This window comes from Lissotriton vulgaris, chromosome 4_1, assembly GCF_964263255.1.
Source record: "Lissotriton vulgaris chromosome 4_1, aLisVul1.2, whole genome shotgun sequence".
Lineage (NCBI taxonomy): Eukaryota > Metazoa > Chordata > Amphibia > Caudata > Salamandridae > Lissotriton > Lissotriton vulgaris.
In genome coordinates this window covers 46,123,652-46,142,543 of record NC_141691.1, presented here as the reverse complement: position 1 = coordinate 46,142,543, position 18,892 = coordinate 46,123,652, and the positions used below count along the sequence as shown (strand labels likewise).

General features: G+C 50.2%; 2 protein-coding genes across 2 annotated transcripts in view; both read left to right on the top strand.

The window, feature by feature from the left end:
• LOC147718333 (gap junction beta-1 protein-like) overlaps window positions 1-11,704 on the top strand; it is a 61,905-nt gene extending 50,201 nt beyond the window's left edge. Inside the window, exon 2 of the mRNA XM_086918275.1 lies at window positions 9,879-11,704. Coding sequence (XP_086774401.1) covers window positions 9,891-10,607 — 717 coding nt within the window. The 5' untranslated portion in view covers window positions 9,879-9,890 and the 3' untranslated portion in view covers window positions 10,608-11,704. The remainder of the gene's footprint in view (window positions 1-9,878) is intronic.
• LOC147718332 (gap junction beta-1 protein-like) overlaps window positions 1-18,592 on the top strand; it is a 68,796-nt gene extending 50,204 nt beyond the window's left edge. The window contains exon 2 of the mRNA XM_086918274.1: window positions 16,317-18,592. Within this exon, the coding sequence (XP_086774400.1) occupies window positions 16,329-17,126 (798 nt within the window). The 5' untranslated portion in view covers window positions 16,317-16,328 and the 3' untranslated portion in view covers window positions 17,127-18,592. The remainder of the gene's footprint in view (window positions 1-16,316) is intronic.
• Window positions 18,593-18,892: the final 300 nt, after the last annotated feature.

Genomic DNA, 18,892 nt, shown 5'->3' with positions numbered 1-18,892 from the left:
GAGACGTGCACTGTCCCTGCAAGTGTATCTTCTGTGCACAGACTGAAGCTTGCACTGCTGCTTATGAAGTATTATTTCAGTGTGTGAGAGGCGTGCACAGTCGCTGCCAGTGCATCTTCTGTGCATGAGTGAAGCTTGCACTGATGCTGCTTGTGATGTATCATTTCAGTGTGTGAGAGGCGTGCACTGCCGCTGCCAGTGCATCTTCTGTGCATGAGTGAAGCTTGCACTGCTGCTGCTTTCAGTGTGTGAGAGGCGTGCACTGCCGCTGCCAGTGCATCTTCTGTGCATGAGTGAAGCTTGCACTGCTGCTGCTTGTGATGTATCATTTCAGTGTGTGAGAGGTGTGCACTGCCGCTGCCAGTGCATCTTCTGAGCACGGAGTAAAGCTTGCACTGCTGCTTGTGACGTATCATTTCAGTGTGCAAGAGGCATGCACTGCCGCTGCCAGTGCATCTTCTGTGCATGAGCGAAGCTTGCACTGCTGCTGCTTGTGATGTATCATTTCAGTGTGTGAGAGGCGTGCACTAACGCTGCCAGTGCATCTTCTGTGTATAGAATAAAGCTTGCACTGCTGCTTGTGATGTATCATTTTGGTGTCTGAGAGACGTGCACTGTCCCTGCCAGTGCATCTTCTGTGCACAGACTGAAGCTTGCACTGCTGCTTGTGAAGTATTATTTCAGTGTGTGAGAGGCGTGCACAGTTGCTGCCAGTGCATCTTCTGTGCATGAGTGAAGCTTGCACTGATGCTGCTTGTGATGTATCATTTCAGTGTGTGAGAGGCGTGCACTGCCGCTGCCAGTGCATCTTCTGTGCATTAGTGAAGCTTGCACTGCTGCTGCTTGTGATGTATAATTTCAGTGTGTGAGAGGCGTGCACTGCCGCTGCCAGTGCATCTTCTGTGCACGGAGTAAAGCTTGCACTGCTGCTGCTTGTGATGCATAATTTCAGTGTGTGAGAGGCGTGCACTGCCGCTACCAGTGCATCTTCTGTGCATGAGCGAAGCTTGCACTGCTGCTGCTTGTGATGTATATTTTCAGTGTGTGAGAGGCGTGCACTGCTGCTGTCAGTGCATCTTCTGTGCATGAGTGAAGCTTGCACTGCTGCTGCTTGTGATGTATCATTTCAGTGTGTTAGAGGCGTGCACTGCCGCTGCCAGTGCATCTTCTGTGTTCAGACTGATGCTTGCACTACTGCTTGTGAAGTATCATTTTAGTGTGTGTGAGAGGCGTGCACTGTCGCTGCCAGTGCATCTTCTGTGCATGAGTGAAGCTTGCACTGCTGCTGCTTGTGATGTATCCTTTCAGTGTGTGAGAGGCGTACACTGCCTCTGCCAGTGCATCTTCTGTGCATTAGCGAAGCTTGCACTGCTGCTGCTTGTGATGTATCCTTTCAGTGTGTGAGAGGCGTGCACTGCCGTTGCCAGTGCATCTTCTGTGCATTAGCGAAGCTTGCGCTGATGCTGCATGTGATGTATCATTTCAGAGTGTGAGAGGCGTGCACTGCCGCTGCCAGTGCATCTTCTGTGCATTAGCGAAGCTTGCGCTGCTGCTGCATGTGATATATCATTTCAGTGTGTGAGAGGCGTGCACTGTCGCTGCCAGTGTATCTTCTGTGCACAGACTGATGCTTGCTCTGCTGCTTGTGAAGTGTCCTTTCAGTGTGTGACAGGCGTGCACTGCCGCTGCCAGTGCATCATCTGTGCACGGAGTAAAGCTTGCACTGCTGCTGCTTGTGATGTATCATTTCAGTGTGTGAGAGGTGTGCACTGCCGCTGCCAGTGCATCTTCTGAGCACGGAGTAAAGCTTGCACTGCTGCTTGTGATGTATCATTTCAGTGTGCAAGAGGCATGCACTGCCACTGCCAGTGCATCTTCTGTGCATGAGCGAAGCTTGCACTGCTGCTGCTTGTGATGTATAATTTCAGTGTGTGAGAGGCGTGCACTGCTGCTGTCAGTGCATCTTCTGTGCATTAGCGAAGCTTGCACTGCTGCTGCTTGTGATGTATCATTTCAGTGTGTGAGAGGCGTGCACTAACGCTGCCAGTGCATCTTCTGTGTATAGAATAAAGCTTGCACTGCTGCTGCTTGTGATGTATCATTTTGGTGTCTGAGAGACGTGCACTGTCCCTGCCAGTGCATCTTCTGTGCACAGACTGAAGCTTGCACTGCTGCTTGTGAAGTATTATTTCAGTGTGTGAGAGACGTGCACTGCCGCTGCCAGTGCATCTTCTGTGCATGAGTGAAGCTTGCACTGCTGCTGCTTGTGATGTATCATTTCAGTGTGTGAGAGGCGTGCACTGCCGCTGCAAGGCCATCTTCTGTGCATGAACGAAGCTTGCATTGCTGCTGCTTTTGATGTATTATTTCAGTGTGTGAGAGGCGTGCACTGCCGCTGCCAGTGCATCTTTAGTGCACGGAGTAAAGCTTGCACTGCTGCTGCGTGTGATGTATCTTTTCAGTGTGTGAGAGGCGGGCACTGCCGCTGCCAGTGCATCTTCTGTGCATGAGCGAGGCTTGCACTGCTGCTGCTTGTGATGTATCATTTCAGTGTGTGAGAGGCGTGCACTGCCGCTGCCAGTGCATCTTCGGTGCATGGAGCGAAGCTTGCACTGCTGCTGCTTGTGATGTATCATTTCAGTGTGTGAGAGGCGTGCACTGCCGCTGCAAGGCCATCTTCTGTGCATGAACGAAGCTTGCATTGCTGCTGCTTTTGATGTATTATTTCAGTGTGTGAGAGGCGTGCACTGCCGCTGCCAGTGCATCTTCGGTGCATGGAGCGAAGCTTGCACTGCTGCTGCTTGTGATGTATCCTTTCAGTGTGTGAGAGGCGTACACTGCAGCTGCCAGTGCATCTTCGGTGCATGGAGCGAAGCTTGCACTGCTGCTGCTTGTGATGTATCCTTTCAGTGTGTGAGAGGCGTACACTGCAGCTGCCAGTGCATCTTCTGTGCATGAGTGAAGCTCGCACTGCTACTGCTTGTGATGTATCATTTCAGTGTGTGAGAGGTGTGCACTGCCGCTGCAAGGCCATCTTCTATGCATGAACGAAGCTTGCACTGCTGCTGCTTGTGATGTATAATTTCAGTGTGCGAGAGGCATGCACTGCCGTTACCAGTGCATCTTCTGTGCATTAGCGAGGCTTGCACTGCTGCTGCTTGTGATGTATCATTTCAGTGTGCGAGAGGCATGCGCTGCCGCTACCAGTGCATCTTCTGTGCATGAGCGAAGCTTGCACTGCTGCTGCTTGTGATGTATCATTTCAGTGTGTGAGAAACGTGCACTGTCCCTGCCAGTGCATCTTCTGTGCACAGACTGAAGCTTGCACTGCTGCTTGTGAAGAATTATTTCAGTGTGTGAGAGGCGTGCACAGTCGCTGCCAGTACATCTTCGGTGCACGGAGCGAAGCTTGCACTGCTGCTGCTTGTGATGTATCCTTTCAGTGTGTGAGAGGCGTACACTGCAGCTGCCAGTGCATCTTCGGTGCATGGAGCGAAGCTTGCACTGCTGCTGCTTGTGATATGTCAGTTTAGAATGTGTGAGAGGTGTGCTGTGGCAGTGATCTGCTGTTCACAAGAGAAGCTTACACGGCTGCTGTTTATAATGTATCATTTAAGTGTGTGATAGATGTGCACTGCTGCAGCCAGTGCATCTTATGTGCACGGACTGGAGCTTGCACTGCTGCTTGTGATGTATCCTTTCAGTGTGTGGGAGGCGACAGCTTGCACTGCCGCTGCCAGTGCATCTTCTGTGCACGGAGTAAAGCTTGCACTGCTGCTTGTGATGTGTGTGATGTGTGTGAGAGGTGAGCACTGCCACTGCCTGTTCATTTTGTGTTCTGTGTAGTGATTGAAGGTTGCAGTGCTGCTGCTTGTGATGTGTCAGTTCAGAGTGCGTGAGAGGCGTGCACTGCCTCTGCCAGTGCATCTTGTGTTCTGTGCACTGATTGAAGGTTGCAGTGCTGCTGCTTGTGATGTGTCAGTTCAGAGTGCGTGAGAGGCGTGCACTGGCAGCGATCTTCTGTTTACAAGTGAAGCGTGCACAGCTGCAACCTGTTGTGTTCATGTTATGAGTACCTGAAGGGTGCTGGGGTTACAGTGTCACGTGAGAAGCCATCTCACACCGCTGTTGCCTGCTGCTTAGGCAGCCTGTGGTGCCTGTGCCATGCCTGTCCTGTGCACGAGGGGGCTGTGCACTCATTCTGCCTGGGCGGCTCTCATTCAAGAAGCACCTGTGAAAGGCCTCAGTGTTTTCAGGAGACACGTCATGCCTGGGTAGTTTCACCAGGGGAAGGAAGGCGCAGTACTGGCCTTATAGCGCCCCCTGCTGGACAGGCCCCGTACAGCTGCACCTCCGGCATGTATACCGAGCCCTGACACTTCTAACCCCTACAGTGCAATATTGAGTCTCTGAGGAGGGCAGCCTGGTCGTGCTCCGCCACCTGCCGGACATGAGTGAAAGTGCAACCCAGAACCTATTTATATTTAAGAGGATAACTCTGCTCATACTGTGCACCTTTCTGGGGAGGCCTAGGGCTGCAGCTGATCGATATATTCACAGTCTCATATGAAGGCAGCCCCACTCTTACAGAGACCCCTGCTGGACAGGCCTGGGACTGCAACTGAGCAAATACTCACAGCCTTATAAGGAGGCTGCCTTGCTCTTACAGAGACCCCTGTTGGACAGGCCTGGGACTGCAACTGAGCAAATACTCACAGCCTTATAAGGAGGCTGCCTTGCTCTTACAGAGACCCCTGTTGGACAGGCCTGGGACTGCAACTGAGCAAATACTCACAGCCTTATAAGGAGGCTGCCTTGCTCTTACAGAGACCCCTGCTGGACAGGCCTGGGACTGCAACTGAGCAAATACTCACAGCCTTATAAGGAGGCTGCCTTGCTCTTACACAGCCACCTGCCAGACAGGTGCGGGACTGCAACCAAGCAGATATTCACAGCCATAAATGAAGGCAGCAGTCCTTCTGTGCCACCTGTTGGGCAGGCCTGGAACTGCAACCGAGCAGATATTCACAGTCTCATGAGATGGCAGTCCTGCTCTTACAGAGACGCCGGCCGGACAGGCCCAGGAGTTCAGCTGAGCGAGCGAGCATCCAAAGTCTCTTAAGACGCTGTCACTGCCCCCTGCTGGACGTGCGTGGGAGTGCAGCAGAGTGCACACTTAAAGCAGTTTTGTTCTCACACTGGCACATTCTGGACCCCTCAGACACTCCCAGAGCTCTAAAGTAATACATAACGTCTAACAAGGGAGGAGGGCATTTCTCATCCCACCATGCGCGCCCCGGCATTGAGGTGAAAGAACAGTAACCCAAAGTCAGTGGGAATTAGGGGAATCCGCGGGGGTACTTGAAGCACTTGGGCTTCAAAAAGCCACGCAGTGACTCCACGTACTCCCGGCGTTGGGTTTCCAGGGGTCAGCAGGAGATGGACTGTGAGGCTCTCAACAATAAATGCAGTTCTCGTCCAGACTGGCTCTCTAGGGGAGGACGCGGCCAGGCCAAGATTGCCTTCAGGAGCAGCTTATCTGCTTTCTAACTAGGAGTGTAGAGGGAAGTGTGTGCCTGCATCTTTAGACAGTTCCTGAAGCATAAGAACCTTCTACGTCTGGGACCCAATGTTAAGAGGACTGGAGGCCAGTACCGGCAGATTAGAGTAGGAACCCCAAAACAGACCCGTTCTACCTCCCTTTGGGTCCTGGGTGCAGCTAAGACACAGACTCATATTCATTTTCCCCAAGACCCGAGGGGTCTTCAGGCTTGAGGGGAGGGGAGGTGATTGGAACTTGCATCAAAATCGGGGCTAAGATGACTTTGAAGATCTGTCCCTATCTAAAAGTTGAAAAGGCATGGATCTCGCCTCCATGAAGTTCCTGATGCTCCTCAACATGGAACCCGACCTCAGTGGCGACCCTTGAGAGAAGTTTCATCAGTCGATGGCAGTATGGCTTGAGTCGGGAGCCCCTCCCTCAGCACAGGTGATGCTAGGAGGTCGCTTCGTCGTTGGTCGGCTAAGCTGTCTAGTGGCTGCTATTCTGGTACATTGCAGATTAAGGGGTATATGTATGAGTCGGTTTGCATCGCGTTTGCACCACGCAATGTGGGGCATGAACTACACAAACCTTAAATGCGATTTATGAAGCCACACTCAGCCACTTTGCTTGGCCCTGAGCGGCTCCATAAATCTGTGGTAAAGCAACGCAGTCCAGATTGCTGCGTTGCTTCACTCTGCGCAGGTGCGGCGTTGCATTGGCGTTGTGTGGGGGCTCCCATGCGACTCCCATGATTTTGAGACATTCCCAGGTTTTCCTGGGAATGTGCCATAAAGATGCACCTTCCCAGGGGAGACGCAACGAGGAGAAATATCTTTGTTTCTCCTCGTTACTTCCTCCTTCTATTTGCCTCTCAGGGTTGTTTTTGTGCAGGAAGGTTCCCCCTTCCGGCACAGAAACAATCCTGCCAGCAATGGAGGCGCCCTCGCTCCTTGGGGCATGGTGCCTGCGTTGGCGTTAGGCCGCCCATCACCCGTCAGCACAGGAGAAGAGGCACGTAGGAGCCGTGTTCTTTTTAGATATGGTTCATTCCTGCCCTTTCCCTGTCACGCAGCGCAGCGTACAAAGGTGACTTCCTGCGCTGTCCTGCGCGACAATCTCGTAAATCTGCCCCTGAGTATGCAAGATTTTTAAGACTCAGGACTTTATCGTCTCGTGACGTTTTACGCAAGGGCTGAACATCGCCTTCTTTTTGTTTTTAAACCCGGTTGTATTGCTCTGTATCAAAGCTTAAAAATATTGATCGAGAAAGATGCTGCGTTCATACTATTGGCTACCAAAGCATTGTCATGGTCAGTATATATCTACTGGTCTGACCTCTGCTCCACTGGCCTGGACTTACCGTGCGCTGCTGCACTGCAGTGGTTGGCCCACTGTGGTGGGTGGTGTATTTCTGATATGCTGCATAATGCATGCAAATACAGTGGTGATATCTTAATTCCTGCTTTCGAGACGGAGTAATCTTTGTGCCTACTCGTCACACCCAGGAGTATGACACCAGGGCCTGATGTAGGTCTCGGCGGAGGGGTTACTCCATTACAACAGTGATGCATTTCCTGTGCGCCGACATATAAATCCCATGGGATATTATAGGATTTATATTTCATCAGAGGGTATACCCGTCACCGCGGCGACGGAGTGACCCATCCACGAGATCTACACCAGGCCTATGGGACAAATTAATTTTGCCACAGGTGTAAACGGAGGGAGCGGCAATGACATGGGTAAGGGGGTTATGGTCCCAAAATATATAGGGTACCAGGGCATGGGAGAAAAGGCATCTACCGCCCTCTACCTCTTTACCTTCATAAACAGCAGTTTCACTGCACTCTGAACTCTGACCCTTAATGCCCGTCCTCACGCCGGGACCATTATACAGGTTTTTAGGGTCTTTAGGGTTCATCATTATGTTTTTGGTAGGTATGGTGCATGAGAGGAAGATGGTTGTATGAAGTCGTGACAGTTATGGTGCTTGAGAGGAAGATGCTTGTATGAAGTTGTGGCAGTTATGGTGCTTGAGCTGCAGGTGCTTGTATGAAGTTGTGGCAGTTATGGTGCTTGAGAAGCAGATGTTTGTATGAAGTTGTAACAGTTATGGTGCTTGAGAGGCAGATGTTTGTATGAAGTTGTGGCAGTTATGGTGCTTGAGCTGCAGGTGCTTGTATGACGTTGTGACAGTTATGGTGCTTGAGAGGAGGATGCTTGTATGAAGTTGTGACAATCATGGTGCTTGAGAGGCAGATGCTTGCATGAAGTTGTGGCAGTTATGGTGCTTGAGCTGCAGGTGCTTGTATGAAGTTGTGGCAGTTATGGTGCTTGAGAGGAAGATGCTTGTATGAAGTTGTGGCAGTTATGGTGCTTGAGAGGCAGATGTTTGTATGAAGTTGTGGCAGTTATGGTGCTTGAGAGGCAGATGTTTGTATTAAGTTGTGGCAGTTATGGTGCTTGAGAGGCAGATGTTTGTATGAAGTTGTGGCAGTTATGGTGCTTGAGAGGCAGATGTTTGTATTAAGTTGTGGCAGTTATGGTGCTTGAGAGGCAGATGTTTGTATGAAGTTGTGGCAGTTATGGTGCTTGAGCTGCAGGTGCTTGTATGAAGTTGTGGCAGTTATGGTGCTTGAGAGGAAGATGCTTGTATGAAGTTGTGGCAGTTATGGTGCTTGAGCTGCAGGTGCTTGTATGACGTTGTGACAGTTATGGTGCTTGAGAGGAGGATGCTTGTATGAAGTTGTGGCAGTTATGGTGCTTGAGAGGAAGATGCTTGCATGAAGTTGTGACAATCATGGTGCTTGAGAGGCAGATGTTTGTATGAAGTTGTGGCAGTTATGGGGCTTGAGCTGCAGATGCGTGCATGCAGTTCTGGAAGTTATGGTGCTTGAAAGGCAGATGCTTGTATGAAGTTGTGGCAGTTATGGGGCTTGAAAGGAAGAAACATGCATGCAGTTCTGGACGTTATGGTGCTTGAGATGCAGATGCTTGTATGAAGTTGTGGCAGTTATGGTGCTTGAGCTGCAGGTGCTTGTATGACGTTGTGACAGTTATGGTGCTTGAGAGGAGGATGCTTGTATGAAGTTGTGGCAGTTATGGTGCTTGAGAGGAAGATGCTTGCATGAAGTTGTGACAATCATGGTGCTTGAGAGGCAGATGTTTGTATGAAGTTGTGGCAATTATGGTGCTTGAGAGGAAGATGCTTGCATGAAGTCGTGACAGTTATGGTGCTTGAGAGGAAGATGTTTGTATGAAGTTGTGGCAGTTATGGTGCTTGAGAGGAAGATGCTTGCATGAAGTTGTGACAGTTATGGTGCTTAATAGGCAGATGCTTGTATGAAGTTGTGGCAGTTATGGTGCTTGAGCTGCAGATGCGTGCATGCAGTTCTGGAAGTTATGGTGCTTGAAAGGCAGATGCTTGTATGAAGTTGTGGCAGTTATGGGGCTTGAGCTGCAGATGCGTGCATGCAGTTCTGGAAGTTATGGTGCTTGAAAGGCAGATGCTTGTATGAAGTTGTGGCAGTTATGGGGCTTGAAAGGAAGAAACATGCATGCAGTTCTGGACGTTATGGTGCTTGAGATGCAGATGCTTGTATGAAGTTGTGGCAATTATGGTGCTTTAAAGGTAGATGCTTGTAAGGAGGTGTGGCAGTTATGGTGCTTGAGAGGCAGATGCTTGCATTAAGGTGTGGCAGTTATGGTGCTTGAGAGGAAGATGTGTGCATGCAGTTCTGGTAGTTATGGTGCTTGAGAGGCAGATGGTTGTGTGCAGTTATGGTGGTTGTGGTGCTTGAGAGGATGATGCTTGTATGCATTTCTGGTTGTTCTGCTGCTTGAGAGGAATATGTCTGTATGCAGTTCTGGAAATTATGGAGCTTGAGTGGCAGATAGTTGGATACAGTTCTGGAAGGTATGGTATGTGGTTCCATTAGTTAAGGAGGTTGGTGAGGTTGATGTTTGTATGTGGTTGAAGTAATTTTGGCAGCTGGAAAGGCAGATGTTTGAAGGTGGTTCTGGTAGTTGGTACCTGGAGAGGCAGATGTTTGCATTCAGTCCTGGTTTTCTTTTTGGGTACTGCAGAGTAAGACTCCTGCCTGAATCTTGACCTATTGGCGTACATGGTGTTAAACCAGCTTCTGAGGGGGTTTTATTAAATAGTTCCTTAAAGGTCGTATTTGTGCTGCCATTGGTGGGTTCGCTGTATGTCATCTTTGATATCACTGGCTTGGGCAGTTAATTCATGTGTACCATGCAGCCCCTTCGGCTTCTGCTAAGTGCTCCCTGAACGCAACGCCTACCTACCCCTCTCCATGTTTCTTCCATTTAGGTGTGAGACAAGATGAACTGGGCCGGCCTCTACACCACGCTCAGCGGAGTCAGCCGCCACTCTACGAGCATCGGACGCATCTGGCTTTCCGTGGTCTTCATCTTCCGGATCATGATTTTGGTGGTAGCTGCTGAGACCGTATGGAGCGACGAGAAGTCCTCCTTCACTTGTAACACCGAACAGCCTGGTTGCAACAGCGTCTGCTACGATGAGTTCTTCCCCATCTCACACATCCGTCTCTGGGCCCTGCAGATGATCATTGTGTCGACTCCGGCGCTGCTCGTGGCCATGCACATCGCGCACCTGCAGCACCAAGAGAAGAAAGCGCTGAAGATGTCCGGCCAAGCAGATGCCAAGCACTTGGACGAGCTGAAAAAGCAGAAAGTGCGCATCTCAGGCACGCTGTGGTGGACCTACTCCCTCAGCGTGATCTTCCGCATCATCTTTGAGGTTGGCTTCATGTACCTTTTCTACGTGATCTACCCCGGATACAAGATGATCCGACTCGTCAAATGCAGCGCCTACCCTTGCCCCAACACGGTGGACTGCTTCGTCTCCAGGCCGACCGAGAAGACCATCTTCACCGTCTTCATGCTGACCACGTCCGGCATATGCATAGTGCTCAACGTGGCCGAACTCATCTTCCTCATCGTCCGAGCCTGCACACGGTGCTACCGGGGAGAGACAAGCTTGTCATCCGCCAGGAGCTCCTTCTACCATGGGAAGTAGCAACCACAGAAGAAGTTGAAGGACATGCAGCTGGAGGAGGGGGCCTGGATGAAGAAGAAACATCGACTAACAGCCCCACCATCCTCTCTCCTCTAGATCTGCCTGTCATGAGCCGCACGGACGCCAGTTGTAAGGATTATAAACACTCAAACAGACATGAGGTAGCTGGTGGTGTGACTCCACCGATAGACTTTGAACTTAACAGACTGGATGCTCAATACAGGTCAACAAAGCCATGTTGGGAATTGGTAACATGGCGCAGGTCAACGGTTTCAGCCAGGGGCATCCCGGTCACTCAGGTTTCAGCAGAAACATCTGATTTGCCCGTACGCTGCTCGTCCATCCCCGTGCACCCTCATGTGGACTTGTGGTCTACAGACTTCTCCTTCAGTGGGCTTGAGTGGACTTCCCTTCAGTGGATCTGAAAGAAGAGATGGTGGTGGGAAGGGAGCAGGGGGGCTTCCTCCTCTTGGTTGTGTCAGCATGGACCGTAATCCCATTGGCTGCCTGGGACCTCTGCAAGGCGTTCCTTTGAAGGACTGGGCCAGCGTCACCCCCTGTTCCTGGCACATGACTGACTCCGTCCCACTTCCGCCGGCCCGTTGAGATATTTACCGGATTCCTTCTCTGGTCGCTCCTCCTTTTGTCCCTTTAGCTGCTGCTGGAAGCAGGACTCCTGTAACACCTGAGCGCCCAGTTTGATGAGAGAGCGGGGCTGCAGGGCGCTCACCCAGTCTTACAGGAATGCCTGAGCTGTTACATTGTGGGTTGGGGTGGGATATAGGATTTCGTGTTGGGGTGAAGAGTTTACGTGTTTCTTTGTGGGTTACAGTTACTGTTCTGTCAAAATAACTCTGAGTTTTTTCTAGTTGTGTTTGTGATTTGAAAACTCTGACCCCTCTGCTCTCATTGAGCCTTACTAGGCGCCCACTGATGACGTCACGGGCGGCTGCTGATGGCGTTACAGGGTTCCATCAGGGCTGGGGCAAGGAGGGCTGAGAGAACATTGATTTGTTAAAAGCATTGAAATCATTGAAATGAATCAACCGACAGGAAGAGTTACACCGCAGTACTGTTAATAAAGGGCTTTTAAAGAACCAGGGGTCGCCTCTCTTTAATACTGACATGATCGTCCATCTCTCCCATCCGGCGCTTACTTACACAACCACCTGCTCGCGCGTCACAGACTCGCATCTCTAAGTGACATTTCCTAAGGTCATTATGGCAGGGACTGGCCTGGGGTATACATGCCATGGAGGCGGAGCCTCTGCCTGGAAGAAGAACAGCCATTGGTGGTTCAAATCAAGCCCCTCCCCTTCCTGCGGTGGGATTCTGGGATCCTGCCTGGAAGGGACATCAGCCATTGGCGGTTCAAATCCAGCCCCTCCCCTTCCTGCGGTGGGATTCTGGGATTCTGCCTGGAAGGGACATCAACCATTGGTAGTTCAAATCCAGCCCCCCCCCTTCCTGCGGTGGGATTCTGGGATCCTGCCTGGAAGGGACATCAACCATTGGTAGTTTAAATCAAGCCCCCCCCCTTCCTGCGGTGGGATTCTGGGATCCTGCCTGGAAGGAACATCAGCCATTGGTGGTTCAAATCAAGCCCCTCCCCTTCCTGCGGTGGGATACTGGGATCCTGCCTGGAAGGAACATCAGCCATTGGTGGTTCAAATCAAGCCCCTCCCCTTCCTGCGGTGGGATACTAGGATCCTGCCCGGACACATCCCACACTTCCTGGCTCAGATGTTTACATTTGAGGAGAAATCTTGAATTCAAATGTCTGGGGTCGCAGGATCCTCTGCTTTATTCTGTATTATGGTTTCTCTACAAATGACCCACAATGAATTCATAGATCAGCCTCTCATTACAAACTGTATCCCTGCAACTTAGCAATGCTCGCACTCAGCTCTTACTCATGTGTCCACCACAAAGAACCTGGATTACATGCATGGACTGGTTTCTGTGAGATCACAAGACTGACCCCCCTAACCAATATTAACCAATAAGACTGAACGAGCAACTAGTAAATAGTAAATAGTCAAAATAGGGAGTGAAGAGGTTATGCCTAGAAGGCAAAAGAGGTGGATACGACCTCTGGTCGATCTATTAGAAACACAGGGGTCCACCCCAGAAGGATGTGTGTCCGTGTTCTCCCAAACTAGGTGTGTCTCCTACAATGGTGGAAAGTACACAGTTTTGTTTAAATACCCCTCACACACCACGAAGGACCCTTGGTGGCATGCTTCATCAAGGGGGTCTTCCCGCCCGCTGCGGGACGGGGCGCGCTACGGCCTACGACTACACGGGAGCACTGTTGGTTAGATAAAGCTATGTGTTGTGTAGCTATGTGAGTAGAAGGGTCAGGAGTGAGTGGAGGAGTGAGTATGATAGAAAATACCTGGCTCTATGGAAAAAAAGCGTTAATGTTCAGTTGAGCTAGTATTGTTAAATAGTAGTCGTAGGTTGTAGCACGCCCCATTCCGCAGCGGGGTGGGAAGACCCTCATGAGGGGTATTTAAACAAAACTCTGTGCTTTCCACAATTGTAGGAGACACACCTAGTTTGGGAGAACACGGACACATATCCTTCTGGGGTGGATCCCTATGTTTCTAGTAGATGAACTAGCCACTAACCTTGAGTTCCAGAGTAGCGGGCTACCCTTCTTAAAGTGCTCCAGTGCCTCGCCAGAGGCTGTAAGTGCTACATAAATCCAATTACAATAGAACTCTCTGTTATCTGCTGTGACGTTCTCTTTTTCATATGCTTTGCTGAATCATCCACTCACTTTCGTGCTTTCATTCCCTTAAAGTCTCAGGTTTTTGCTCCTTTTGCCGCTCTTTTCACTGAGTAAGGACTCACTCTGACCGCCTCCCGCTGTCTCGTCTCCCAGCTTTGTGATCTTTCTCTCTCTCTCGCCTTCTCTCTCTCTAATCTGCTGTTTTCATTTGGTGTGGCATTCTATGGCATCTGGCACTGTAGACCAAACTCGAGAAGCACCAGGCCACCCTTCAGGTATGGTGGGTGCCCGATGTCTGTGGGAAAAACATCTGAAGAGGGTAATATCGTTAGGGAAGGTTTTTCACAGGGAAGGCGGTCGCGGGGTGTCCAATCCCAGCGAAGAGACTCATCACAGCACGCAGAGTGTGCTCAAGAGTGCTTGTGCTCGTGTTTGTGCTTCACTGGTCACAGTTTACTCTCTCCCTAGGGTGTATACTGCAGAGGAACATACCCCCTTGGGTGAGCGCGGTGCAAGGGGTGTCGCTTGTGATACACACCATGCTGTGCTTCCAAAGACCTCCATGTTGAGGTCAGGCACCATTCAGAGGCGACCTCACTTTCCCACCTCTTCAACCCCCTCCCAGTGGACAAGCACTCTGACATGACTTCAAGGTGACACTTAATCAGTGCTGTAAATGGAAATAAAAAAGTGCAGGTACTCATGTTAATGTTAATGTTATGGGTGTCTTATATAGTGCTCGGCTACTCCGAGGAGTGTCCCGGCGCTTTCTCACCCACAGCATACTATAAAGGGCAGGCGAAAAGGAGAAAAAAGGGCATGCTGTTGAGTATACATGTTTGCTCCTGAGAAGTGCTGGTACTCTACTAATAAATGTACTGCAGCAATGCTGGGAAGTGCAGGCACTCTCCCTTTCAAGTTCAAGAAGTGCAGGTACTCAGTACCGGACAGTATCTGCCCATTTAAAGCACTGCACCTCGAGCTACAAAAAAAATCTGATAATGATAAAAAAGATGTGCGCCTTCCTGCGATGTTTGGAAAATAAAATCATACAGTGTTGAGATCAACAAGCCACAGACAGTGTAGTACAACAGCCCACCCCCTGCGAGGTGTGTGCACCTGTAAAAATCATAATGTGGCATGGTCTAGAAGGTATCAGCTGTGTGTGTCTGAAACACAAAAGTAAGTGTGGAATTATTTTGTAATGGTAAGTTACAAATGGAACACCCATTCACCTCCAGTCAAATGTCCTACAGCTTGCATGGAGCTAGAAACAGGCTTTTTTTGTGAGGAAAGAGTGAACAGTACCTAGAAAGCTCAGGAGCTCTCTCTAAAAGAGTAACTTCTACGCACCAACCACCACCTTTGTGCACTGGGACTAGGGGCTGGTGACCTGCACTGGAAACAAACACTGGGCGGAAATGCTCTGATCTGAACTGCAGGAGCAGGATAGTCCCTCCTCTCTGTCGTTGAGCAGCTCAAAGGAAGATGGTATCCTCTGAGTGGTGAATGCTGCCTCTGATGGCTGCCACGCTGAGGATTGTATGCATTTCATGGTGTGTGTAAGCCCCTCTCACTGCACAGCTGAGTCACCCTGTATGCCCATTGCAGCACCAAACTTTGCCATTCCCAGACACCACCTCAGCATGCAATGGAAGCAACTTTATGTGTGTCGCAGCTCAGCTAAAATACATCAGATCTCTGCACGTGAAGCGTCCGTGAGCAGGGGTCCTAAGAGCGCGTCAACCTCTGGAAGTGTCAATGCTGCACTAGCAGAGCCCTGAAGCGACACCCTGCCCTTAAAACGGATAGTTTATCCTGTGGCAGCTGGCATCTACGGGGAGGGGGCGGGCACACACGCTTTAAATAACATATATTTTAAAAAGAATTCCCGAACTCAGCAATATCCTCGCTCCAGACCTCTTCTTTCCACACAGGAACCGGAAGCAGCAATTCCCTCAACCAATCCTAGGGTTGCTCTCACCAGCCTGAGAGCAGCCCTAGGATTGGTGGGAGCGACATGACTCAGTGCTCAAGAGCGCGCTGGAGGCTTTGGCTTTCTCTAACCCAGCTGTCTTAAGAATAGCTACATTAGAGATGTTTAAAGTGCGCTTGTGTGGCTGGCCGTCACATGACGTCCAGCCAAAAATACATGCGCACTTTGAACAGCGCCATATCAGCCCACCCTCCTCCCTGATGATTGACATGCTTCTGTCACTCAGCAGTGGCCCGCCCCCTTCCCTGACGCTCCGCCAGGGACAGGCCATGAAAAATAAAATGGAAATTAATTCCAATTTTATTTTTCATCTTTGGGGGGATCTTTAAGTGGGGAGACGCTCTTTCACTCAAGCATGTGCACCATCCCTCCTGACATCAGCCTTGACCCGAATCCTGGCATTTGTGCCTTGAAACATCTCAATAATCGCATGGAGAGTGTCTTCATCCTTTGCTCCGCTGAGTAACCCTCCCTCGGAGCTCTAGCCAGTACCGAGGCTGCTATGTCGATGAGAGAGAAGGGTACATCTTGTGTACGCGGAGCACTGATTCAGGGTCCTGATCCATGGGGGTCTTGAACCCTCCACTCAGGGCAGTAGTCCTGGGTATGTGTAACAGAAAGAGGTGGGGTGGTTTTGTTAGCCGAAAGACCTCTGTTCCACAAGGGTAGGTGCAGGTCTGGGAAGGGCGGGTGAAAGCTCAGTTGATGGAGATGCAAGAGTTTGAGCTGGTCACATTGAACATTAGTTGAGGGCACTTGTCAGTTTGTTGGCGGTGTGTATGAGTCTGTTGATACCTGTGAGAGAGTGGTGAGGTTATGTCAAAACCTTTCAGATGCTAAGTGAGATACATACAATTCTAAGCATTTACAGAATGGACGTCTACGTCCCACCATTTTTGCTTAGCCACACTTGCCTCTGTGCTCTTGTCACAGGCCCTTCCACCGCTAACGACTACTCTATCTTTTTTGCCACTAGGTCTAGGACAAGATGAACTGGGCTGGCCTCTATGTCATCCTCAGCGGAGTGACCCGTCACTCAACGAGCATCGGCCGCATTTGGCTCTCCGTGGTCTTCATCTTCCGGATCATGGTGCTGGTGGTGGCCGCTGAGAGTGTGTGGGGTGACGAGAAGTCCTCCTTCACCTGCAACACCCAACAACCTGGTTGCAACAGCGTCTGCTACGATGAGTTCTTCCCCATCTCACACATCCGTCTCTGGGCCCTGCAGATGATCATTGTGTCGACTCCGGCCCTGCTTGTGGCCATGCACATCGCGTACCTGCAGCACCAAGAGAAGAAAGCGCTGAAGATGTCCGGCCAAGACGACGCCAAGCACTTGGATGCGGTTAAAAAACACAAAATGCGCATCTCAGGCACGCTGTGGTGGACCTACTCCCTCAGCGTTATCTTCCGCATCATCTTTGAGGTTGGCTTTATGTACCTCTTCTACATGATCTACCCTGGATACAAGATGATCCGACTCGTCAAATGCAGCGCCTACCCTTGCCCCAACACGGTGGACTGCTTCGTCTCCAGGCCGACCGAGAAGACCATCTTCACCGTCTTCATGCTGACCACGTCCGGCATATGCATAGTGCTCAACGTGGCGGAGATGCTCTTTCTCATCGTCCGAGCCTGCACACGGCGGTCCAGGAGTCGCTCGAGCTTGGCATCGACAAAAAGTTCCTTCTACGAAGGCAAAGAGTACAAGCAGAATGAGTTTAACCAAAGACTGACCGAAGGTGGAGACTTGAAGGAGAAGGGGGTCCACTGCTCGGCCTCCTAAGGCGACCCTTCCTCCTCATCTTCCTCCTCCTCCTCTGCCACAGACACGAGCATCATAGGTACCTTTTCGAAAGCTCAAGCACAGACTAGAAGGGGCTGGCGGTGGTGGTAGGGGGGGTTGAACAACAAGTACATTCAGCAGAAAACAAAGACATTGAGCAAGATGTCAACAAGGCTGCCCCGTGATTGGACAGCAGGCTTCAGATCAGGATGGAACCTTATCTTCTCGTTGAAGACACACCATTGCCAATAAAACACTGAGAGGTGGATTCGTCTGTCGAGACCACCACAAACCAGTAAACCTCTGTAGATGGTAGCTCAGCACTGGCGTCTGACCATGACTTTGTGGCGTACTGACATTTATTTATTCGCTGGACCATGGGTAAATAGCGCAGCAAGCAGCGCCTCCTCTTGAGTCAAGAGGAAGAAGGAGCTAGAGGGGGGTGGGGGTCCTTGCCTGTTACAGGACACCGCAGAGAGATATCAAAGCAGCCTATCGCTACGGCTGCGACTGGGAATAAGATATACCTCTGCGTCCGACACTGCCAGTGTCACCCAGACCATAAATGTTACCCTAATCCCCAATAAACCTACTTCCACCAAACTCTAGGCCACCCTGCTTCAATATTATTGTCATTTTGGACTATCCCCCCACCTAAACCGCTCCATCGTGTACTAGAAAAACTCCCACGCACTGCGTTACTTCGCCCTGTGACAATCGACTTCCAACCCCAAACAAATCTTTACCACACACCAGTTCCATGCCCTCCTTCAAAAGGCATACTTTCAACACTGCTCCACCCTTAACCCATTTTATATCAGCCTACCAGCATGGTTAAGCTACCTTGTATCAATGTCACCTCCGTAGTGAATCTTATTCCACTCCATGCAGGGTTCCTTGACGTCATACCACCCTTTACGAACCCTTTTCTACATCACTTCTCACTACACCAGCCCATTCCAACCAAGTTCCTCTTGCACAGTGTTCAATTAGCAGTATTTACAGGTCTCAGGACCTTGCTGCCCTGGGTACTCCAGGAACTCATGGCCACATTGGTAGGAACGGCCAAATTTATCCAATAACTTTCTTGATTTCCCTCCCCCCCCCCCCCCCCCACCCAACCCCGGCTGCTTCGGTACAATACAGGGTTAACTTCAAGGTATGAAGGATTTTACTGTTTGCTTCCCTTTTTTAATGTTAAATTAAATCGATTGCACTCTTGTTTTGATGAGTTTACATCCTGTGTTCCTCCCAGCTCTTGGCTTATACACGATTGCACATGTCGCCCAGTGATGGCGTCACCTCATGGTATGGGAGGGTGAGGTTTTTATCAATGAGAGAAATCATGACTAATGGAAAAAAATGATTTTAGATAAAGTAATCAATGTTGCCGTGAGTGATGAACATAAGCTACTGAGATACTTTGGAAGAGTTTTTTTTCATTATTAAAGTCAATTTTTAAAGTACGTTTTTGCTGCTTTCTGTCCGGCACTCTGATAATTCCATTTAATCTCTCCTCAGCCTTCTTTTCAGGTTCATTAAGACATGCACCAAATTGGATTATTATCTGGGACGGCTGACTGCTCACCTCAAAGAATAATCACAACCCTTGACAGCGCGAACCTTCGAAGTCGCTAAATTAACCTGAGCTCAACCCTCTGTGAGCCGCGGCACAGAGCAGACAGGCTTAACTTAGGTCAATTTGCAAAGAATTTATGCTACAGTGAAAACGTAATAAAGTCAAAATGACAAAAAAGAAAAATCCC